The 26,478-nt window shown below is 37.4% G+C and overlaps 1 protein-coding gene across 4 annotated transcripts; it reads right to left on the bottom strand.

The window, feature by feature from the left end:
- Positions 1-4,222: 4,222 nt before the first annotated feature.
- On the bottom strand, positions 4,223-21,336 carry slc29a4a (solute carrier family 29 member 4a). 4 transcript variants are annotated; one of them, XM_026930133.3, is made up of 12 exons: positions 21,151-21,336; positions 20,439-20,518; positions 17,943-18,161; positions 17,210-17,341; positions 16,886-16,999; positions 12,715-12,843; positions 12,483-12,557; positions 11,387-11,652; positions 9,534-9,663; positions 8,193-8,380; positions 7,788-8,028; positions 4,223-5,234 (listed from the first exon to the last, which is right to left on the bottom strand). In XM_026930133.3, exons 3-12 carry the CDS (start codon positions 18,103-18,105, stop codon positions 5,101-5,103), a joined length of 1,572 nt encoding a protein of 523 aa, XP_026785934.1. In that variant the 5' UTR covers positions 18,106-18,161; positions 20,439-20,518; positions 21,151-21,336; the 3' UTR covers positions 4,223-5,100. The 4 variants fall into 4 exon arrangements, with proteins under 4 accessions (XP_026785934.1, XP_026785935.1, XP_026785932.1 ...); XM_026930134.3 differs by having other exon boundaries at positions 17,943-18,157; positions 20,450-20,518; XM_026930131.3 differs by having other exon boundaries at positions 17,943-18,189; positions 21,151-21,335.
- Between the last annotated feature and the right edge of the window lie 5,142 nt (positions 21,337-26,478).

Below are 26,478 nucleotides of genomic sequence, written 5' to 3'. Positions count from 1 at the left end.
AGGCTAAAAATGGGGCTCCTCTGCACCCATATCACTAGCTGAAAAGACATAAGTCATAATATTGCTGCCCTGGTGTCTGACATATCATTAAACATTTAACAATAAGAATTCTCAGCCATCTCAGCCATCTTGGATGATGGTTCACTGCACCTTATTGCGCTCTCTGATTCTTAGTGTAAGCTTCCCTGTCAGAAACAGGTCCCATGTGGAAAAAACTCTGTCTGCTTTGTCAGACAGCAAGTGTGCATTGGTGCCCACTCTGCAGCTGATGAATGAGGAGGATGTATTTCAGGGAGCTTGGCTCATGGGCAAAGAGTGTATTTCAGGTAGCTTCTGTTGTGAGTGATGCAGCACATTTATTACTGCCCGGAACCCTAGTAATGTTTCTTCTAAAAAGCAAATGACACATCTCTTCCAATGTCTAATCTTATTTACTTCTCCTACTCAAGTTGACACCACTGTCTCAGCTATGAGGTTTGGCACGTGAAGGACAAGTAGAATGATTATGAAGAGATACTCAATTTGATAACATGAAGGTTGGCATGACATAATCACTAAACCACTCGCAAAGCCATGAGAATAAAAGCCTTGGGTGTGTGAGGATCAGGAATCGTGTAATCCAGGATGAGGAGAGAATACCCTTTCGCTATCTGGAAATAGATAGTTCTCACACACATCCAGCACAGTAGCCTAAACACACACAACTACAAATGTCAAAAAACATGCAGGAATGTCATCCATTCTCTGTTTGTGTGGGAAACAAAAACCGAATAGACCAGACAAGATAGTGTAGCTGTAAAAGTTTCTGCTCAACACGGAACTAGCTGTTAAAACATACTCCTGAGCACAAGGTCATATCCAAAAGCTCCATAGATGCTCTCTGCATTGGAGTCTAGCTATGATTCAGTGGGATCCAGTAGATGAGAGTGTACGATTAAATCAGGGGAATGGGAAGCAAGATGAGTGCAGATGATGAATTGGGTGTCCTTACTTCCTTCACTTCCAGTGGGCTGATCCATCTTCTCCTGAGTGTTGCAGGCTACTCAAAGCGTACCGCTTCGGAAACTGGAGCAGAGTGAAAAACGATCAGCGACAGGACGAGCAGACACTAGAGAGGCTCCTGCGGCAAGGCTAGAATTAGCGCTTTTCTTGTGACCGAACCCACTTAAAAGCCATTTAGACCGCCAGGGGTTTCGCTGAAATTATACCAATGCTGGACATGTGTACAATATTTCCATCAAAAGTTTGAGAGCACCTAGGTTTACAAAAAAAAAAGGTAAATTTCTTTAGTCGGGTTTGATTACCATTGCACAAAGGTCAAATCCCCTACAACAGAGTGTTTCTAAGTGTCCAGGGTCTTTGGTTCGATCGTGAGCTCAGGTTGCTGTCTGTGTGGAGTTTTGCATGTTCCACTCATGTTTGTATGGGTTTACTCTGGGTTCTCTGGTTTCCTCCCACCTCCTATCTTGACTACATTGCCCTTAGGTGTGAATGAGTGGGGTGAGCTCTCCTGCCTGGCACCCAGTGTTACCGGGGTCCACTGCAACCCTGACCAGGATCAAGCGGTTACTGAAACTGAGTGAGTTTGAGAATCGAATAAAATAGAACCGTTCAGACAACTGCCCAAGTCTGATACTTTGCAAAATACATAAAAATGGTCTCTAATGTTTGGAAGTTAAAGAGTAAGAGAAAATAATGCCTATCTATTTATAACAGTAGCTAAAAATAAATACTATACGTTCATCAAAGAAGCTTCTCTCACTGCCACACACACTTTCTTCAAGTGAACACTGATTTTCTGCGATGCCCTTCGCAAGACTTCCCAGACATTTATCCCATAACTGCCACAGGTTAGATCGGGTGACTGGTCCATTCTATTACAGTAGCGAAATGACATCATTATAATTATGTATTAGAAATTAACACACTACATGTAATATTCTCCATCTAAGTCAAAATAAGAAAATATAGTTTAATATGCCATGTACTGCCCACTAGCTGTGTTGAAACCGAGCTCAAAAATGATTTCACACCACTATTAAGATTCAGGATGAGTGCCTTCAAGCTTCATAGGGGAAAAAATCACAGAATAGATTAGCTAAATTAAGGACAGACCTGTGTTAATTCTTTGAGCTCTACGGGCCTCTGTTACTGGTGTCTTATCCTCTATCTTGAAATTCTTCTGACATTCTCATTTCAGAGCTACCAGTAGGTTTTATGCCTAATGTGTATCATTTGACATGATTACTGGCACCCTTAAAATAAAATTCTTTAAAATGACTGCGTTTAAAATAAACATTACACACAATTATTCAAAGATACACTTTATCTTTCCTCTTACAAAAATCATTATGGTAAGTGAACTCAAAGATCATGGTTTCAGAACTGCAGGGGTTGTCATGTTTCAGATTTAGCTGTTAGATGTCACACTCATAACCAGCTGTTTGGAAAATCTGAAAAAAAAAAAAAAAAAAAAAAAAAACTTCCTGAACGCAACCCACAAAATGCAGAAACTGATCTTGTGTTGCAGTCAAATGTTTTTGTCCTGCGAACCGTCGAAAAAATGGTTACCACATTCAGGGAAAAGCAGCTGAAACCCTTTGTAAAGTAGGTCATTGATGATTCGGGGCTGTTTTGTGGCTAATACATGTGGTCTGAATTGAAAAGAAAAGTCTACATGCACAACCTTAAAAATATAAAGGAGCTTGAAATGTACTGCATGGAGGAGTGTCTTCAAGTGTCTTCAAATTTGTTAGATATTACAACAAGGCTCAGTGCTGTAATCCAGTGGAGGCTTTGTCAAATATTAATTGTAGATAATTTGATTTAAAAGAATATTTTGTTAAAATCAAGATCCTCTACAAGTGTCTCCAACTTTATTAGACATTACAGGAAGAGGCTCAGTGCTTTTATTCTTTATAAGGGAGACCTCACCAAATATTAATTGGGATTGGGGCAATTTTAAAACCAGTGTTTAAAAAAAGCATTTTTAAAAGAGACTGTGTTGAAACAAAGTATAGAGCATCTGTGTGTGTGTTTAAAATCTAACTTCAAACTCAAAGTATCGCTCACTGCATGTGTTATATATTAAATTTTCATGAAAAGTGCCAGTAATTGTGGAGTTGACTGTATAAATCACTATAATGTTGCAGAAGCTATTTCACATTTCATGTAATACACTACATAGGGAATAGGAAACAAATCGGTATTGCTCTGTTTACTGCTGCCACTTGCAGTTCTATATTCCTACATCGTTCAGTGAGACAGACGACAGCATTTTCAACACATGCTACATGAACGAAGAATATAATCTGTTTTCGGGGACTGTGATAAACTGCACTTAGGCGTATGTCAATCAAACTATTGAACTGCTTGACTGTGACTTTGTGCTGAAACTGTGCTATGTGCTGTGTCAGGGAAATTTAATAGAAAACAGAAAAACTTTTGCTCACTATTTATTCAGAGAGCACCCAGAAAGAGTCTTTTGAACTTTGGACACATAAAATGCTTTTTGTGTGAAACTATTTATGAAGAGCTTTCGCCCTCTCTTTTTAAACAATGCCTATTTTTAGCCTTTATCTACAGATATTCACTGCTTAGAGCTACCAGTACATTTTATGCCTTAATCAATCACTAGGCTGAATATTCATGAGTATTCACCTACACCTCTATTACGATACTGTAATTATAACTGCAATAATTTCACAACAGGTTATGTGGTCCCTGGCTCTGATGCTATAACAGTGAGGAACACACACACTCCTGTTATTAGATACTATAAATACACTATATGTGCAGCAGTGTTTGGCCAAAACAATTCAAAAGACAAGCACTACACTGTTAGAAATGATCTTGCATCAGCACAAATTGTTTGGCAAGTCTAGGCTGTTGTCTGACTATTGCATACTTATCAAAATGAGCAAACATGTGAATGAGACTTCTAGGCTGAAAGACTCTGATTGCTTCTGGATGGATGTCTGAGTGCTGCAGTTCCCACACACTAAGCCTTGGTTGCATACATTATTCATGTATCTTATTATGAGGACTGAAGCAGATTTATGTAGTGTGACGTGATTGTTTGCACAAGTAATTGCAGAGGAACCAAGTGAAAAGAGCTGATCCTCATGTTCCAAGCTTAAAAAGTCAATATAATAAAACTGCTTATGCTTAATCAACTGAGAAGCTCAGCATCACAGCAGAAATATTGTGCAACAGCACCATCTTCTGGTTAGAACACTTTATTCTCTGTCAAGTCAAACAAATCAGTATAGAGTCCACACTGCACATGTCAATTTTACTGTGTAGAAGTCAGAATAAATGGACTATTATGTGGCATAAATATTATTTAACCCCTTAGACTCCTGGCTTCTTCATCTTACAGTATATTATTCAATAACTACAGTGTAAATTAATGGTCATTTATAGAAAGGTGAGAGTAAGGTATTTAAGTCTGAACTCACTGACAGCTCCTGGCTTAAAGGGTTAAGGCATTATCGCATTAGTCTGTAAGCAGTTTTGAATGATTTGTTTTCCATTTACAAGACACAACAAAAAACCATGTGTAATAAATGTTTTTTTTTCATAATTAATGTATACATTAATTAATGCAAGCACATTCACATGAAAAGAGTTTACAAAAGCAATTTAGATACAGAACCATCAATAAAATCCATAAAATGTACAAAAATGCTTTTATTCATAGAGATTCACATTCAGTTACTTTAGCAAAAAAGGTCCAACATTTATAATGCACAATTAAAGACAATACAACTTTTCATTTTAAGATTTTGGGTTTCGAAATTTATCCAACAGATCCTCAACTGAAGACAAGAGGAGAACATCAAGGCAGAATTCACCACAGAACATGAACCACACAACTCCCTTCTGAAGCTAGACATATACCTTCATATAACATAAAAGAACAAGACAATGAAGCATACATACAGTTCTTTAGTGTTGGCAGGAATTTCCCCTACTTTACTACATTCAAAAGTGCAATGCATTACAGCTGGGACAAAATAAACCTGTGGCAGAGTTTTTGATTTGCTACTTGTGGAATTTGCTGAGAGAAATTAGTGTAATTGGTGAAAATGTGTGGCACTAATACCCCTGGGTGAAGTTCAAGCCAGTTTCTGAGTGGAAGCCTGAGCCTGGGGCAGTGAAACGGTAGGCAGCGTAGGCAACTACGGATCCCAGCATCAGTCCAGCCATGTAGGACACAGTCATGGTGTTTCCTGTAGAAAACAGTTAGCAGGGTTTTATAGATTATAGTCATTAGAAACGTGTTTAAATTAAGATTAGTATAAGCAATGAAATCATGTTTTAATGAGAAACTAAATATTTTCATGTAAACTATACGTCGTATGTTCTATTAAATCTGACCGACCACATATTCCATTTTTTTCAGTGTATCCAGACCCTTTATTCAGTACTTTGTAGCAGCAGTTTGGCAACAATAAGCTCTGAGTCTTCTTGGGTGAGTCTCTACAAGCTTTGCAGACCCAGAATTGGACAGTTTCTCCCATCATTCCTGGCAGATCCTCTCAATCTCAATCAGATTGGATAGGGAGCATCTGTGAACTGCCATCTTCAGATCTCTCCACAGATGTTCTGTGCTTTGGCTGTGCCACTCAGGGATATGTGCTAAAAGGTAAACCTTCACCCTAGTCTGAGGTTGTGTGCACTCTGGAGTAGGTTTTCTTCAAAAGCCTCTCTGTATTTGGCTGCATTTATCCCGCAATTCTGACTAGTCCCTGCCACTGAGAAGTACCTGCATAGCATGATGCTACCACAACCGTGCTTCACTTTAGGGATGGTATTAGCCAGTTGATGACCAGTACCTTGTTTTCACCAGATGTAGTGCTTGAAGTTCAGGTTTAAATGTTCAACTGTTGTCTCATCAGTCCAGATGATTTAAAAAAAAAAATTCATTTCCTCATGCTCTCAGAGTCCATTAAGTGCCTGTCATATGCCTCTTAGTCATGAGTTTTCCGTCTAACCACAAAGCCACACCATAAAGACCTGATCGATGGATTAAGTCTGAGATGGTTGTCCTTCTTTCAGGTTCTCCCATTTCTGCAGGGAACTTCTGAAGCAGTTTAGAGTAGCCATTGGGTTGTTGTTGCTTCACCATTGCGAAGTCTGTGTTCCAGTTCATCCCAAAGGTGTTCAGTGGGGTTGAGATCAGGGCTCTTTGCAGGACACTCGAGTTCTTCCACTCCAACCTTCTCAAACCATGTCTTCATGGAGCTCGCTTTGTGCACAGGGGCATTGTCATGCTGGAACAGGTTTGTGCCTCTTAGATCCAGTTAAGAGAAACTGTAATGCTACAATATCAGTCAGGTGTCCACAAACATTTGGCCATATAGTGTATTTCAGTTTTTGATTTTTAATACATTTGCAGACATGTCTAAAAATATGTTTTTGCTTTGACATTATGGATTATTTAACCAATTTTAAACTAAATCTATATCAAGTGGGCAAAAAGTGAAGGGGTCTGAATGCTTTCCGAACTCACTCTAGATATAGATACGAGTACAAAGGTTTACATCCACCATGGTGTCTGGGTAAAATAAATGGAAATATATCTCTATTTTACAATTTCTCTACAACAAGAAAGGACAAAAACAGAAAAAAAAATGGTTTGAAAAGAATCAAAAGAAAGAAATCAAAGTTTTGCTAAGGCTCTTTCAGTCTCCAGACCAGATTTGAAGAAGACACATAATGACATCTGGCTGAGTTTTAACAGATACATCAAGAAGAATGAACAAAAATCGGCCAAACAATCCAAGTTAGAACAGAGACAAGGAAGAATAGCAGACTGAATATTACGACTGAGAGGATTCAACAGCTGTTCAGTGGGTACAAAAGAGATTGGAGGCAGTTATTAAGGCAAAGGGTGAGCATACAGATTATAAGACAATATTTATATCATATTCTTAAAGGGGGATACAAACTTTTATCTTTTTTTTTCTACTCATTAACATCTTAACCATTATTGGTACTTCATATAATGATGAAAGAATCCGCAAAACCTAATGAATCTTTTGGAAAATAAATGTTGTCTTTAGTTTGTCTTAGGGTTATGCAAACTTTTGTACTCAAGTGTATATGGGTCCCAAAAATGTAATTTCTTGGTAATAAAATATATATATACATACAAAGTTTTCAACAGTTGTCAAAGGGAAACAAAGTATCTTCTGTTATGCTGTATGCTATTTTGCAGGGTTAATTGTCCCCTTAGGATGAACTTTAAAAAAAAACAAAGGTATTCTGACTGATCACCTTTATGCTATGAGGCAACATTTCTATTCAGATGTGAGTGATCTCTTCCAGAATGACTCCACCCCCATCCACATGACATGAGGGCTTACTGAATGGTTTAATGATTATGAAAATGATGTAGATCACATGCTATGGAGTACACAGATCCCAGATCTCAACCCAACTGAACACCTGTGAGAGATTTTGGTGTGATTTTTTAGACAACGCTCTCCACTACCATTATCAAAACATCAGTCAAAGGAATATCTTTTGGAAAAATGATGCCCATCCCTCCAGTACAGTTTCAGAAACAAGTTCTAACATCTTGTTTTTTCCCTCTATTTTGTCACCCAAGCGATTGTGCTACCAGGATCAGAGTTCCTGGAGTTGTGAGGCAGCAGCACTACCCACTGCACCACTATTCTGCTCTGGTCATATTGTCTAAATTGTATGATGCTAACTTGGGCATTTAGTCTTTACTGGAAACATTAGCACACACAATCATTTAAAGGCATCAGACTCACCTGCTAGCTCCCTCTGCTCAGGTGGCACCTTTCCAGCAGCCTGAATCATGGGTACGCTGCCGAAGTAACCATTGGTGATTCCCATGAGGAGGGAGAAGACACAGGGCCATGCTGGGTGACAGAGCGTAGGCTTTGGCACGGGATACACACACATGATGAAGAGAGGGATAAAGACCACCCTTATGCAGGAGAAAAACAGCAGGCGCACCCCGTTCCACTCATAAGGCAAAGCGGCCAAGATCTACGGAAAAACACAGTTTGGTAAATACTCATTTCCCATGCAAGTGCAAAATGTGCCTCACCTAAACTACTTGAACTGAATAATCAAGATTAAGAATGCAATGAAAAAAAAGGAAATGGGGCGAATTATTAAACAATTCTTCTTTTTTTTATCCAGGAGCTCACTTTGCCAACAAAGTCGGACATGTTGAAAATGGCCATGATGAGGATGGGGAGCCACTCTCCCAGCGTTGCGTTGCGGATCTCGGACTCCAGGCCAGGAAACAGGCAGAGTGTGATGAAGTAGGTGACAGCAATGGACAACATGTAGGGCCAAATCACACGAGAGACCACATACCGATGCAGGATCATATCTGAAAAGCAATGGGCAAACTACTTTCAGAGTACTTTTTTTTATTATAAATCCAGATATGATCTGATCATAATTTGATTGGATGCTATTCTTTTACAAATATAATAAGCAATGAATTACCAGAGAGGTACATATTAGATACTGAGTGTTGGTTTGAGGGTTACTTCCCTGAAACACTGTATCAATATCAGACTCCACTGACATACACTATATAGCCAAAAGTATGTGACACCTGACATATGTGCTTTAGCACCCCTTTGCTGTTATAATGACCTCCACTCTTCTAGGAAGGATTTCCTCTAGATTTTGGAGTGTGGCTTTGGGGATTTGTGTTCATTCATCTACAAGAGCTTTAGGTGAGGAGGTCTGGGGTGCAGTCGGTGTTCCAGTTCATCCCAAAGGTGTTCAGTGGGGTTGAGGTCAGGGCTCTGTGCAGGACGCTCGAGTTCTTCCACTCCAACCTCCACACACCATGTCTTCATGGAGCTCGCTTTGTGCACAGCGGCATTGTCATACTGGAACAGGTTTGGGCTTTTTAGTTCCATGGAAGGGAAATTGTAATGCTACAGCACACAAAGACATTCTATACAATTGTGTGCTTCCAACTTTGAGGCATATGTGTTTTGAAGAAACACATATGGGTGTGATGGTTAGGTGTCTACATACTTTTGGCCATATAGTATATTTTATGCAATTAAAGCATGTGATGTTGATTGTCATAACACAGATATTACTTATGAACAGAGAACAAAAACTGCCACCAGGCCCATGATGTTTTGCATAAATAAACTGAAGCTTGCAGAGAGTTAGCTTGGTATCTAGCAGGATGTCAACACTGGATCGGTACTAGATGATATTCAGAGCTTAAAAATTGATACCGTATCAAAAAAAGTGGAATCAATGCATACCTATCTATTACAAGTAATTGATCTAATAAATTGCAGCTTTAATCTGTTCCTTGTAAGGAGCAGTTTGTTGTTCTACCCTTAAGTAGACAAATTAATTTGTGTGGGTATTTGTTGTGTTCCAATGAACTATTTAATTTGTGCTTTTTTAAAATGGTACATTTTTATATTTATCCACATCATATGAACTGTAGACTACAAAAAAATTATACACAATCATTGTGCTAGTATTGCTAGTTATGATCTTACCCTTGATGCCTGGCCAGCTCTTTTTTATCTTCAGCTTAGGCACATCAAATCTCACATATGTGCTGCTGCCACTGTAGTCTGGTTCTGCGCTGCCATCTTCAGCAGGAGAAACACCCACTGCACCATTGTCCTTGACATCAGAGAGATGACATTAGACTGATTACTGAAAGCCATTGCAGCTACACAGAAATGGGGAGGGGAAGCCAGCCTTTTCAGGAAGGTATTAATTTTGCACCATATTAGATACTGTACAGCAAAAGCGTTGGAAGAGGCAATGAAAGAATTGCCATAACCAATGAGAGCACTGATCAGACCGTGCTAGAGGATATCGCAGATCCAGCTGTTATGCATCTTCCTGTGACAAATTAGCAGTTCTGCAAGGGCCAGTGAAGAGGACCATTACTTGATTAAGTGCAAGTCTGCGCCAATAAAACCACTCTCTTTAATTTGTTGAAATTGAAATAGAGTGCCAGGTTTCCAAGGCAATAGACTGTCCAGTATGACTAAAGTCTTATTCAAAAAAGGGGGAAAAAATAGCAAAAACTAATAGTCAAGAGAGGGACTCTATGAACATTTCAGTTTAAAACTAAAACTGGGACATTGTTGTTTCCAGCTTGTTAGGTTGCCACTGATTTGTGGCAGTTTTTCATGTTTCTTCGTAGTCTGTAGCCTGTAGAAGAAAGGGAATCTTGTATTTGTTCAGAACGAGTGGATTTTACTAAGCCTTTATTCATCCAGAAAGCTGGTTTTCCAAATATGAGAACATATCTGGCATGAAAAACACAGTTATTAGTATTCTGCCTGTCAACTACAGAAACAACATTGCTGTGCTGAAGTGCTTATGTAAATGAGCTAAACACTAAATCTAACACTAAATCAAGGTCTTTCACTCTGTCTCTCTGCTATAGAGCAACATTCACCACAATCAGGCCAATGGACCTGAACAAACGGCAGGAAGTATTGAATGACTTTCAAGAAAAACACCCATGTGATTAAGTCTAAAGGGATTTTCCTTTCATGGCCCATTTCATTTGATGAAGACTACAAGCCTCAGATATTATGCCATAATATTACAATATTTTTGAATTGCTTCTAATATCAAACTGATTTCTAAGCAATAAATAAAGTGAAATGATATAAACATACTTGTTGATTGCAAAGACTTCTTTGTTTGCTGATTATTAGACTATGGATTATATACGTTGCTTACAGCTTAATGCTGCATATGTCTACAGATTTTGGTTTATAAATCCCAAGAAGAACCCAAGTACAATAAAAGTCAAAGTAGCCTGTTGCTTGTCATGTAAATACTAAAATATGGCTCCTGCCTCCCAGTGTTACCGAATGTTGCATTTGTGAAGATCTACATTTTAAAAGGAGTAACATTTTACAGGTAATAGGGCTATTTTTTAATCATCTATCCATTTCTAAATTCTGCTGATTTGTGGCCAGCTAGAACATGAAGAATAGAGTTTGAAACACACAAAGCCTATACTACACGGCAATTATGTCAACACAACAATACAACAACAAAATCCAAAAAATATTACATTGGTAAAATAGTGTCAGAAAAATGTACAGGACTATCCTGCACTAAACAAGACATCCGTGAATTAAGCCATACCAAGCTCTCCAGCCAAATAAGTTCACTGCAGGCCTCTGTCTAGATGCTCAGTCTGTTAAGCCTTTTTTATATATAGATGTGTTTAACTGACTTTCCTTTCAAACACAAGACACATAAAAACAATAAAAACATATTTTTATCAGATGTAATATGTGACCTTATGTGAAGGTAAGATATTACCTTCCAAAGCTCCCCTTAGCTAGAGCAATGTCTATAATTGTGCACTTACAAATCTCACGTCCTCTGTTATGACGTCATGGTGGACTTGGTACTGATTGCTGTGGTGTGTGCGGTCTTTGGAGTGGCTCAAGCCTTGACGTGCCAGGCTGGTGTAGTAGCGCACAAATCGTGTCCTACGCACCAGCAGATGCAAAACGAAACACGTCAGCTCCATGCTGATGGAGATGAGGAAGAAGATGATAGTGTTCTTCCTTTCATCTTTAATCAGCAGCTTGGTGAAGATCCGACTAAGTGAAATGATCACTCCTGCCGTGCCTGAGAAAAGAAAAGCACTTTCGGTAGACATATACGGGATCTGAGATGTATTCAATTCAACACCTACTTTTTAAAATACTGTATATCACAGTGCTGTCGAAAGCTCAGATCTGAAGGTGTGGATTAATTTTCTATAATAGCACGGCTTTGACTGTAGTTCCGGCTGTAATTCAAATGATGAGGTTTATATTAATGCTCTCATTTTAATACTTTATTGTTTCCACAGTAGCAGATCATTCACACCACACTAACAATGTGTTTAAAAACTTTAATCTAACAGTGTGGAGACTAATAATAAGTGAATTAAGACAACATGCTGTTATTTAACAAATAAAAACATAAAATCATTTAACAATGTTAAGTATTTAACATTTATGGAAGGATTTTCGGGTGTCTGTTTGTTGTAAAGTTTAGGAAGTTTTCCACCACGAGAGATGGTTCTAGATTGCTTTCTAGTTTCTCTGTAATATAAGAAACTGCATTTTGTGCCTTATTAATTAAGACGGAGAAAAAAGAGCATCTGGTGAGGGAGCAACTGTTTATAGCTCTTATAACATAAGGAGTAACAGGAACTATCTGTCCTGTGGAAGTTCCATTAAATGCGTTAAATTAAATTAAATATTAAATGCAACTATAGATGGCTGAAAAGCAAGAGTTGTTCATTAATAAATTAATAATTGCAATTGTTGGCAAATCACTGTGGTGTAAAAGGAATAAAACACTTTGGGATGTGCTCTTAAAGAAAAAAAAATCACTTTGCTGTGGTAACAAACCTATTTTCCTATAACAGCACATTTATTCCTTACATCAATCATGCTGGATTATCTTACTTTCTCCAGTCATTACTCCTTGTGTGTACCGTTTTGGAAGCATTCCCATGTAGCCATAGAAACTAGACTGCTGCACTGTAGACAAAACAGACAAACAATCAAACTAGCAGGATAATTACAGCAAATATGGGGTACATCAAAATTTTTATTAAAGGTGCAATAAATAAGATGGTGCTGTACCCATGCTACATCTGCCCCCTATCTAAAGCTTAAGAAGACCCAAAATCAGTACCTGTGCATCCAAATGCCACAACACCTACAGATATTAGGTTGAGGGCATACGCCTGGTTTGTGGTAAACTTCTCCAGCCACACATCAAAAATGCTGACAAAGAGCAAAGGGCCAAGAGCAAAGAGGTAACCTGGAAGAAATGACATTGACTTCACTTCATTCCTTCAATGCAAAGATTTTACAGCATGTATTATAGTGCAGAAATTACATTTCAAAAAACTCTCTGCATATGTTTTCAAGCAACATCTTTAAAATGTCGCAGATTTGCTGAATGTGATTTCCAGAACAGGAAGTGAGCAAACCAAACTTTTACTGGATCTTTTCAACCTGGCAAAAAATTTTCAAGTCTTCCCTTCTGGGAAATAATTAATGACAAAGAACCAAAAGGTATGGCTTTTTTTTTTTTACCCAAATGGTGGCTGTGTTTAAAATGGCATACTTGTGTGCTATTAAAGCATACTTCAGACATAATAGGGATGTAGCGCAATGCCATTATCTGTATTTGTATCTGTATCTGTTTAGTGCTCAAAATATTCGTGTCTGTTTTCATATTCGGATGTAAACCCAGAAGTGGGCGTGGTCTATGCAGGAAGGGTTTTTTTTTCAATATGTGCTGGAAACACTGGAAAGCACTGAAAAACAGGGCTGCTGGAAGAATAAGACATTTTCCATTCTCCATTATATCATTATCCATTATAACAATGAATAGCAATTTGCAGAACATAACTTTATTTAACTCCTGAACCAGATGTCCTTTGGAACTTTGTGGCAAGCTTTCTATCTTTTATCTAATGTGACTGAAGTAAGCTGTTTTAAAGCAATGATGTCTTTCCCAAATCTGTTTCCCAAATCTTTTTGAAGCTGTTATTTAGGCTACAGTTGACAACAATAGCCATCTAATTCCAGATTTACTTCGGTTTTTTTGGTTTGTTACATTCTAGAAAGATCAGAATAAGGTTTTATTCTGAATAGGAATTAGGTACACATCAGAATCTCCTATAAAGCTGGGACACACTCAGTATTTCATTATAAATCCTGTATGATTTTCCTTTTAATAGCAACAGAGAAACACGTGCAATGATAGAGACAAACATGTGCAATGAACATACAAGTTTTACAGTATTTTTCAAATTGATTAATTCACAGGGTGAAATATTTCAATTCACAGTGTGTAATCTGTGTGAGCTACAGTATAGGGAGCAATGGCTCAAAATATGAAAGCATATTTCTTTTGTTTGTACAGAAATATTGGACGTACTGGTTTTATTTTGGAGTTCAGTAAGGCAGAGTTTAGGTTGGGGTAAAACCGAACATTAGAGCTCCCATTCATATAATGTTAATGAACTTGGTATTGTCGCCAGGGTTGCCAGGTTCTGCGTATATGTAATGTCCGTACATCGCAGGTATACACTGCAAATCAGAAATGTGCACTACTGTTGACTTGTTCCCCCATCCCCCTCCCTCTGTTTGTAAAACAGAAGAAAAGATTTCAAGTTTTTTTCTATGCCCTAACATTTTGAGCAATTTTAATGTCTTTTTGTTTTTTTAAGTGGTTTTTGAGTTGTAGTTGAGGTGGGAGTTATGCTGAAACCTGACAACCCTCCCCAGAAGGTTTTCTGAGCTCCGCAGTAAAGTAAAAACCTTGCAGTCATGCTACTTTTTTGTTCTGTTTCACAGACCTATTTGTGAAAGCCTTCTGGCAAGCTTTCTAAAATTAAAAACAATCAGATCTGAATTCATTTAGGATGTATCTGTTCAATCTGAAAAATGTATTCATCTTCGATTATACCTCCTCTTCATAGTAGTATTCAGTATAGTATGCAGTATGCCAGAATTATCATTTGGTATAACTACTTGAATGAACCTGTCAGTCAAAGTCACATTCAGAATGATGTTAGAGTACTTCATTTTTGTGTGGAATATTTTCACAGTTACTACAACCCAAAATGTGTTTACTTTTAGTGGTTAAAGGTGAAAATGATGCTTTGAGGTGCTAGGGAAAAGCTTCATGGCAGTCAAAAATGCTTTGGCTTTAAATAGGTGACAGGAAAACAGGAAGTTAATGATTGGAATAATTAACAAAGTATTACACAGTCATAGCAAGCTAAGAACTAAAAAGCTTTTAAACAGCAACTGAGAAAAATACTGTATTAATTAAAAAAATAGCATATTCCAAAAATGGCTTATTTATACAGTAACAAATTCACACATGCAAGAAAAAACACCCTAAATTAAAATTGATTAACACAATAAAAATAACATCACACTATTCCTCAGTAATACAAAAAGTCTTAATATTTATCATCACGTTTTAAAATAAACACGGTGTTGTGTTGGAAGGGAGAACACCATGGAGATAGCTCTGGTGCATAATCAGAAATTTGCCCTGAGTAATATCTCATCCACATATTTTTGGTGTACTGGATATATTCATGTTGGTCCCGCTGCTTTTGGGCGAGGTTTAGTATGAGTAGTATGCATAGTATGCCATTTTGAACTCAGCTGTCTCGTATCAATCATGCCACATTACATAGGCTGCTGGTGTATATTCCCTGCACATGAGGAACGACCACAAGTCTGTGTACTGCACACTAAAATTTAGGGATTTGCTGGAACACTTGATTAATAATTTTCCTAATTTAATTGCTCTTCTGAAGCTTTTTGCTCAAAGTGTAATTAAACAAAATAAAATTCCAAGTGTTCCAAAAACTTCCAGCAGTGCTTACAAAATCCTGCCAGAACTATTTTTGGTATGTGAAAACACACTCAGCCAATACACTATTCTGTGGGTGTAATGCAATGACTTATACAGCAAGTGATTCCAATGGGGATGCAGTGATATGATCTGAATTTCAGCTTCAGACTGAATCCATCCGTTATGCAATATGTTGTGATATAATAGAAAATAATATATATATATATATATATATATATATATATATATATATATATATATATATATACTGTAATATACAGTAATTTAAAAATAATGACTGTAGAAATTATGAAGATAAAGGGAATGAGTCAGATTATAGTTTTGCATTTACTAATAAATGAATAAATTACAAAATCATTTTCATTGCTACTGACTTGGCCATCAATTGCCTTTAACAGGAGAATGGATAATACGATGCAGAAGTCTCAAGAAGTTGGATGGTTTTGTAATGTTTTTCTTTCGTTCTCCCTTCAAATTCCTCCCTCCTTTAAATCAGGTTTTATAAACTATGTTAAGAACTTATATTCTCAGTTCTGTTAGCCAGTTATCTTTTATGATGTGTGCATCCACATAGCCTGCTATTGTTAGCTTGAAGAGTCAAAATGGTAGCCCAGAGAAACATCAGATCTTCCATGCTTGCCCAAAATAGGGCATCCTTCTAATGCGGAGAGAAGTTTAGCAGTTATTCTGTTCACAACTACTGAGACCTGTAAAGCTACGATTTATGGTTAGATTCAGTCATACAAGCAACACCACTTCTCTTTTTTTTTTTTCCTATGACTTTCTGTCAGTTGTCCTCCTATATATATATATACAGTAACTGCTGGTCTCTGATCCATATTTTCTCCCTTCTATCTCCAGTGGCAAGACTTTTTAATGCAGTGATGCCTGGAGCTTTACACAATGCAAAGGAAAACATTAATGCTGAGATACATTAAAGAAGATGTTTGATGCCCTCCTCGTTTTTTTATTCCTCTAGGGTCTATGTGCTTCTGTGGTTATCCTTCACACATAAAAGCATAATAACAGTGTCCTCATACAGAAACAATTGCATTTTAGTGTGTCCTTGGGAAGCAGAAGCTCAGTTATATATAAAATGTGTAATAGGAATAGCTTATAGGGGTATGAGTAAGAGACATGCATATTGATATGTGAAGCTTTCTCTGCTCATAATAACAGTGTTTCACAGAAAAAGGGGAACACTTTCGCATGGAAATGCAAGTGTTGTTTTGAAAATGAATTGCCTCTTTTATATGCTAAGCCTCTCCCCTTCTCTTCCCCCAGCGCTGGTTCAGCAGGAGTCTGAGGATGTTAGTGCTGATGACTGATGCGGCTGATGGACTGAGATGAGAGCCCCTCCTCCCTCCTCCCCTAGGGCCAGTCATGCATTCTCTCAGGTCAATACACTGCTTCCTCCTTCCAGCTTTTGTGTGTGTATCTGCGTAAACAGACTTACCCACGGTGATCCTGGTGTGTAGGCTGAGCATCTCCACCAGGACATTGTTCAGTACCACCGCAACAAGAGCCACGAGAATATATGTCAGGCTCATGTCAAATACAATAGATGTCCCTGGATAGGCACAAAAGCCATATGGTCACGACCTCAAATCCCATCACTAATCACATACCTTATCAGAGGTCTTTCTACAAGGAATAATGGAGACCAAAGAACAGTGACAAGGCAGTCTAATGACATTTCAAAAGACACCAGGCTCACCATTGTAACACCTACTGCCATACATTTATGGAATATAAAATGTGCTATAAGGAAAAGCTGTACCTTCAAATTTATGATGGAGGTAGTCCACATCTGTGATGAAGCTATTGTAAGGTAACAGGAAGCCAACTCCAGCCAACAGCATAGCAAAGTAGATTCCATGATAGCGATCATCTGGAACAGGTTCCTCCAATACTTTCAACATAAACCAAACAGAAATGATAAAATACACATAAACAAATACATGTGATTCAAGTACTGTTAGTCAGCTTTAAAACATGCATATGTAATGTATGATACCAGCTCATTTTCAAGTCACTGAGATGTAGACTATTTTGACTTTGTTCCCTGTTTGTTAAAACATATATCATTATCTATTACAGTATGTGCATGCAGGTTATGTATTATATGCATGCATAAATACATCTCAAGCTGTTTGTGAAAAAGTAACCGTCTATATGGAGACTTGAAACCGTATGGAATGCATATTCAGTGATAAGACTTTAACACACAACAGTTGCCGAGTATCCCTTTCACGCCAACGATAGCACTCTCACTTCAATGATTTACTTAACGTGGCCTTCTAGTCAGTGTCTTATCTATGCTAACAAGATTAGCTCTTCCTATTACACAGCAGGTGATATAACCTTCTCTGCAGTTTGACCTCAGGCCTGGAACATGCAGTTTGTATCCAAACACATAACACAATTTATCCAATTTGCAGTGACTGTGGTTCTGTGCCTCGAGTGATATCAATCTCCAGGCAGGAGAGCAGTTATATAAGGGAGGCTCTTACCAGGCTCTGAGAGAGCCAACATCCCTTTATCAGGGATGTCTTTGCCTTGGCAGTCCTCTTCCTCCAGCTGATAGCTCTCGAAGCTGAAGCTCATCACTACGTTGCCCTCTGGGGTCTGGGCCGGGGTGGCCGGTTTGCGCCTCTCCACTCCTCTAGAGCCCATAGTCTGGCCCTCAGGCAGCCTGAGCTGTCACAGCTGTCACAGTTACTGACGCCTTGCTTAGTGGAAATGGAAACACGGTTGGCTCTGTATAGATGCATATCATGGTATATGATATATACCTTAATTTGTTCAGGTTTGTCTAACAATACAACAAATGGTTATGTACACCGCAAGATGTAATGATCAAGAGAAACCTTTAAAAAATTTAATAGATTTTGAAGATATATGCACATTTAGATTCATATGAAAATCCTCAAGCAAGCTTTGTTAATATTACATTTAGAGCATGAGAAAAAAAAACCCTAATAAAGCCTCTGAAGCATATATAGCTCTGCATGATTCAGTGGCTAAGGAGCATAACAACTGCAGATTAAATTTAAATAATGTAATCGTGTTTGGCAGAGCCAGCAGAGAAAAAAAGAGAGAACTCCAGTGATGGAGCACAACATTATAGTAAAAGCATCAAAGGCCTGGAGTCACTGTCTACATACTCTTTTATGTTATTTTACATTTCACTAAGCATAGCTTCATATAGACCATCTTTTAAAAGACATTTTCCTTTCTTTATCATTGTGATAATACAATGCATTCCATTAAATGTTTACTAGTACTACCACATGCTAACATCATTTATCTAAGGAGCACTGAAAGCTTTGATTAGTTCTGTGTTAATGCCGAAAGTAGGTTTGCCGTGAACCTGTAGCATCTAATGAGAAACAGCTACAAGCAAACCATGTATCGGGCTTTTAATCTGAAAATGTATTCCCTGAATGCAAATCAGGCAATTATGTTTCAGTAGGGTGAATCATTTGGACACAATGGATGTATGCCTTTATCTTATATGCTAATAATATCTGCAGTAGCCCAGTAATATCTGAAAGTTGGTGTTTTAAAGTTTGGTGGAGCTAGTGGTTTGAGCATGGACCATGTTAAGGCACAACATGTTGTTAATACATTGTTTTCTTCCAAAGAATGTGACAGGATAAATTCTTCTTTATAATTTGGACTGTGTATGCATGCCTCTAGAATAATATTCAAAAACAGTAGCGCTTTAAAATCTCAGAAATTTGGGAAGGTCTCCTCAACCCCAAGTTCAGTACATGATGTTATATCAACATGGCTGCCCATCGCATCGATAGTAAACAAAATAGCACTACTTTACGTTTAATTGCGTTATACTGTATATGCTAGTATTTGCTTTAGAGCAATCAACACACATCACTCATCACAGTTAGCTGGCTAGATTGTTGCTAACAAAAGAGGAGCATGGAGAAATCTAAATCCATATTTCTGTAAAGTTGCTTTTTGACAATGTCCTTTGTTAAATGCACTATATAAATTAATTTGAATGTAATTCAAGATGGAGGGCTCCATGGTTTTTCTCACTGTGTAGCTCGAATGCGCCAAGCTCAAAAATTAAGTAATTCCAAGTTCCAATTTCCCACTTGAAAACACAGCATTATAACTAGTCCCTAGTTCCACTATAGTTAAGTAATGGTTACTAATCAATAGCTTTAGAGTTATTGTAGATTAATAACTAAATAATAAGTGCAGTGGTGCAGTGGGTAGCATTGCTGTCTCACAGATCTTAAGCTCGGTTTACTGGTTACTAAAGACAAATGAATGAAGGAAGGAAGGAAGAAATATAATGCCTCTAGAATAACTTTCAAAAACATTAACTCTTTAAAATCTCAGGTTGGTTGTAAACGTACAGACAGAGCAAACTCTTATAACTATTGTTCCTTTTAGTTTCACTGTGATTATTGAATAAGTCACAGTGGTTACTAATCAATATACTCTAAAATGAATAGCTGAAATAATAACCCGAGGTGTTTTGGGTGTTAAATGAGCTATTACAACAGTAAAATGTGACATGTTGAGTATAATGGAAATTTATAGATTTTAATTTGAGACTGAAAGTGAAGGGAGGCACACACACACACACACACACACACACACACACACACATATATATATATATATATATATATATATATATATATATATATATATATATGCATGTGTGTGTTCATGATTATTGATGTACATATATAAATATATATATATATATATATATATATATATATATATATATATATATATGTATACACACACACTGCGTTAACGGAGTGATGTATTTTCCCCAAACCCATGCATTTGCGATTCTAATCTACTTCTCCACTGCAGTGAATGACTTAGTTATTTTTATTGCATTGTCATATTCACCTCTCATTGAATTTGACCAGGCTATCAAATCTGTCACCATGGTGGTTCTTATTGTGTGACAACAGAAAGAAGTGCAAATAAGATAACAGGCATATAAAGAACAGCACCTGGCAAACACCTGTGCCTGAAGTCACAATTGTCATCTGAAAGGCAAGCTCTTTCACAGGCAGGAAACATCTGTCCTCTTCTGTAAAAGACACAAAGAAATAACATGACATAATGCAGTCCACTGGCCATGCATAACGCCTGGTGGACTACCAAAACTAACTAGTTGCTCCTGTGGATATGATTATGTGAATAATTAGTGTCTGTGTGGAATAATACACTGTGATGAGGGCATTAGCTGCTTGACAGGTGGAGACGCTCAGAAAATATTAGCTGGAGTAATTAATTAACTTGATGATTAAGTCACAACATGTGTCAAAGAATATTTTATATATATTTTATATATATATATATTTATATATATACTGTAATAATTTTTATATAATATTATATTATATTTTAGAAATGAATTTTTTTTATACTGGGATTTTTTTTTTCTTCAAACAAATATCTCCTGGCAAATACAGCAATATAGACTATGGCATATAGTCAAAGCTTTCTCAGTGTCTAACAGAATTATTTTTCCATCGCAGTGCATATCAGCTGAAATACTGAAACACTGAAATGCAGCAGTACCTTTGTGCTGTTAGTGCAGGATAAATAAAGACTAGAGCCACTGAAATCCTGAATCCAACACCATCCCCTAGGCACAGCATAACACACAGACTGATCCGTGCCGTTTACGCATAAGAGAAACAACAGGTTAAAGCTCACCCGACAGGAATTAGACGACTTCTTAGCACACATTAGGCTTTTAAATCCACCATCCTTGTCCATAACGTGTTTATCAGATGTGCTGTCGCGTTTTACTCGGATGCATTGAGGTGGTCTCAGGGAGCAGCAGCATTATAGATGCGCGCACACACGCAGGCACGCACGCACACGCACAGAGAGAGAGAGAGAGACAGACAGTGTGTGTGTGTGTGTGTGTGTGAGAGAGAGAGAGAGAGAGACGCTGCCACTATCCCTCCCTTCCTCCCTCAGAGAGAAAACCACCATTTCAGCCACAATCAATTCAACGGGTTAGAGAAGACACAAGGCAAGGCCAGGCTCTTATGAGTTAGATTAGAGCAGAATATTAGGAACTAAATCACATACTATTGTACTAAATAGTGCTACAGTAGTATCCTGAATGTAGTAAACAGCTTAGTACATAGTGATTTCAGTTCAATTTCAATTCAAGCCAAGTAGTGATTGAGAAAATTGAGATCATCTAGGCTTACTCCTGAGCTGAAGATTAATTACAGGTTTTTTTTCTCAATCACTAACACAATTCTCAAAAATGAAGATTAAAATGAAACACTGGTTCCAAAACAGTCTTCTTAAAATGGATCAAAATCAAAATGCCGCACAGACTTATTATATGAGTGTCCTGCACAGAGCCCTGACCTCAACCCCACTGATCACCTTTGGGATGAACTGGAACACCGACTGCACCCCAGACCTCCTCACCTACTGTAACATCAGCGCCTGATCTCACTAATGCTCTTGTAGCTGAATGAACACAAATCCCCACAGCCACGCTCCAAAACCTAGTGGAAAGCCTTCCCAGAAGAGTGGAGCTTCTTATAACAGCAAACAGGGACTAAATCTGGAATGGGATCTCATTAATGTTGTTGCTACTGTTTTTATTATGCTGTATGGTTTGATTCTATAAATAAAATGTATTATTATTATTATTATTATTATTATTATTATTATTATGTTCAAAAAGCACATATGCGTTTGATGGCCAAGTGTCCACATACTTTTGCCAATATAGTGTATATTCACACCTATGGGCAATTTAGTGTAGCCAGTGCACCTAACTGCATGTTAGGGAAGTGTTTGTGTGTTTGTGAGTGTGTGTGTGTGTGTGTGTGCTGGTATCCATTAGAAAATTGCACAGAAGTGCTATGAATTATTTAATCACATATTTCTTTATTTGGTTCTTGTGGAAAAAAAACTGCAAGTGTTACAGAGTAAAAATCAACCTGGGATTTGAATGAATACACCAATAAATCAATGAATGAATTTCTGTAACATAAAAAATAAACTTGGATAGCTTATGATCGCATAGCGTATAAAAATAAAACTGGTTCACTTATGAAAAAATAACTGGAAAACCTTTCCTCTTATTTCTGTTCAGCAAAGGAAATTTGTGACCACATGCAACATTAGAAAAATGTTCAACATCTTTCATTCAAACGTGGTAGTCAACTAATGCAACCTGTTTTCTCCTTGAGAGAGGCCTTCTACTACTCTTCCATCTCCTTTTCTTCATTCTGTTACTCTGTTTCCTGCTTCTTTCTGTATAGTAGTGTGTTCATTACAGTTTTCATTCATGTGTTTGTTGATGTTCAGTCCTGTTCATCAGGGTGCTTAGGGTTAGTCACTAAATTATGGCTTTCCTTCATAAAAAATAACCATAAATATATTAAACTTTCCTTGTATCATCTCTCTTCCTCCTTGTGCTACACAGTCTATAGGAATCAACATTTTGAATATTTTTTTTTTATTTGGTAGTAAGTGAGAGTAATGTTATTGTACTCTGCTTATATTTTGTGAAAATGAATTGATTTGTGACAAAATAATTAAATCTTTATAACAATACATATAATACAGTTTTTCTCAGTTAGTATGACATATTTCTCCAAACTAAAGTCAATGCTTTCAACACAATTAATGCAGCCTTCAAAACACACTTATCCACTGCAACAATATGAAATACTCATTTCTTCTGATATAACATTGGGAGTGGTCACCTCCAGAATGACAATCCCCCATCCACAAGACATTTTTGAGTATGAAAATGATGGAAATCATATGTTATCGCCTTCACAGTCACCAGACTCCAACCCAACTGAACATCTTTGGGAGATTTTGGAGCAATGTGTTACTCAGAACTCTCCAGCGCCAGTATCAAAACACCAACTGAGGGAATATTTTTTGGACACTAGGTATTCAAAGGTGTACAGTTTCAGAGATTTGTACAATCTATGCCGAGGCGCACTGAAACTGTTATGACAGCTAGTGGTGGCCCAACACCTTACTAAGACACTTTATGATGGACTTTCCTTTAATCTGTCACACATCTGAGCAGACTATGAACAGTGTTGTGTACATTTTTAACCCAACTAAAATTAACTTGGGTGTAAATGTAAATTAGTTATGTAAACATGCAATGATCAAAGGTTGAAATGAAATGTGGACTTTATACATGTCATGGCGGCAGATACGGAAGCAGGTGCAGGCATAGCGAGCTTTATTGAGAATTGCAAATAAGTCCAATACATATTGCAGAGACAATGTCAAAATCCAGGCAAGAGTCAGGCAATCAGTAAACAACATGAGTTAGGGTAGGTAAGCGTACAAGTCAAGTCAAGTTAAGCGGCTTTATTGTCATTTCAACCATATACAGCTAGTTAGTACACAGTGAAACGAAACAACGTTCCTCCAGGACCAAGGTGCTACATGAAACAAAACACAGAACTACAGTAGACATTACATATATTTACATAAAGGAGAGAACCAGAAACTAAATAAATAAAACAACGAGACAACCACAAACCAAACTACTTGGTATCAACTGGTATGAAATCACGGAACATATATTTGACAATGAGTGAAGTGACTCAGAGTCACTTCAGAAATTGTAATTGTAGTTGTAATCAGGAATTGGAGTCCTTGGCGGCCATGTTTGTAGGCCGCCTTGTTCTCTAGGAACTATATTTTGACGCCAATTCCAGCATTGACATGACAATTGTTTGTTGTGCTTGAAAGCATGGCACATACAGTTTTGATATATGTGTGAAATCTTGTTGATATTTATAGCTTGTTGATATCAGAGGTTTTACATTTAGCTTGGAAAAAAGGCATACATAAACTATTTAGATAGAATGATGACAATTGATTTTATCTTTATTGATCTTTATTTATGTATAAATAGTATTCAGTTGTCTTTGTGTGCCATATGTGCTATAAAATAAACCTGACATACCAGGTTTCTTTATCACGATATACTTCCATACTTCCATGTCATGGTCTTGTGTAGAACCTCCTGTAGGAATATTATGTTCAAGCCCACAACATAGTGAAAGTTGATATATATTTGGCAAATCTGGACATGCATTAGGCATTGAGCCAACGTCAGTACACTGCTGTCCCTGATCAAAGCTCAGCAGAGACACTCAATAAGCAGCGAGCTCAACAGAGTCCCTTATTTACATTTCAGAGAAATAATAAGAATGATGATAATAACAACATTACACCCACAAGGCACTGGAAATTTCGAGTGCTTCAGCCATGAAGTGAGCATATGCCATCGTTATTTATTTAAAAGAAAAATACAACCAGAAGATTCATATTTTGCATTATTCACAACTGAATGTATATATATATATATATAAAAAATCACCTTTCATGTAACAATATTTGTGCAATTTTTTTAAATCAAAGAGAGCAAAAAAAAAATCACACAATATTAAAGTTGCTAATGATTAACCCTTTACTGGAGAAATACTACATGCTGTTTTTGGTTCCTAGGAGACTATATTTTGTTTACTCTGTTCTCCACATACAGAGATAGAAATAAATCAATCTTGAAGAAAAAGTAAAAACCAAAGGTTCAGAGGTTCTTGCCATGCTTCTATTTTGGGTTTAGGATTTAAACAAAGCCTTAAAGGCTGGCACGGTGTTGCATGTAGCATTGCCACCTCACAGCTCCAGGGTCTCCAGTTCGATCCTGAGCTGGGGTTTACTGTCTGTGTAGAGTTTCACACGTTCTCCTTGTGTATGTTTCCCACCAAACCATGACCAGGATAAAGTGTTTACTGAAAATGAATGAATAAACTCAACAAAAAAGCAATAGAAATCGTCTTAAGCAAAAATGATGAATAGAGGATTAATAATCTAGAGATAACACACAGAAAGAACTCATAACTCAACCTCTAATACACTAAGGACATATTTATTCCAAAAGCCTCATAATATTACTGAACAGCACTATTTCTGAATGTTCAGAGGTGCAGAAAGCAGCTGAATATATGGAAATTACACTACTATGTTTTCCATCAAGTATGTACAGTAGCACAGTAAACAGCAAATTTAAAATTTGATTAGAATTTGAAAAAGATGCTGCATAAACAGTACTCAAGCATAAAACTGCTGAAAGGCTCTCAGTACTATATTTATCCTGCAGGCGAGCATCAGTATGCGTGACTTTGCATACTGATCACTACCCGTTTCCAGCTCAGACTCAGTCTGGAAGATAAGCAGCTACTCAATTTTCTCCTGTCCCGGTCACCCTAAGAGGAACGCTCAGAACAATACAATACAGTACTGCTATCGATCATAGTTATTCACTGTGAAATAAAATAGCAATACTTTCTCCTAAATGCTAGGGCTCTATTTTTAAACCTGCAGTACTTTGTTCCATGAATCTTGCCCTAGTTGATTTTTCTTTTGTTTTGCTCATTCGGATGCATGGAAAGTCAGCAGAAACCAGTATTCCTATGCAGCTGAAATGGTTCTATTTTCAATCTGGTAGTTCAATTTATTTCAGCAGCTCATCCCTAGATAGTTAACTGGGATGTTATTACTTATTTCACTTGCATTGCTATTCTGCTGTGAGTCTGCTGTGAGTCCACGAAACCCCTCACAGACATGACACACAGCATTCAGCTCATGCAGAGTGATGGCTTTTTAATTAACCTTTGCTCTCACAGCAGAGGCGCAAATCCTTCGTGCAGATAATATATGTTTTTTCTGAATTCTCAAACAGAAAAAGAATAAATTGCTCCACAGTTTTGGTTTTGCTGATGTTCAATTGTACAGTTGTAGATCTCACTTTTGTAAAAGTAAAAAAAATAAGACACAAACACAACTTAGTTGATTTGCATAGCATTAACTAAAAAATTCTAATTACTCCACACACAGGGGCATAATGCCTAGTATATCCGAAATGAGAAGACGGACGTGAACTGCACACATGAACTGCGCATGAACAATCACAAGATTTATATGTGAAATTTACACCTCGCATGTCACACATTTTTCACATGG

The sequence above is a fragment of the Pangasianodon hypophthalmus genome, chromosome 23 (assembly GCF_027358585.1).
Source record: "Pangasianodon hypophthalmus isolate fPanHyp1 chromosome 23, fPanHyp1.pri, whole genome shotgun sequence".
Lineage (NCBI taxonomy): Eukaryota > Metazoa > Chordata > Actinopteri > Siluriformes > Pangasiidae > Pangasianodon > Pangasianodon hypophthalmus.
Note: the sequence above shows the minus strand (reverse complement) of the source record. Positions and strands in the feature narration are given on the sequence as shown.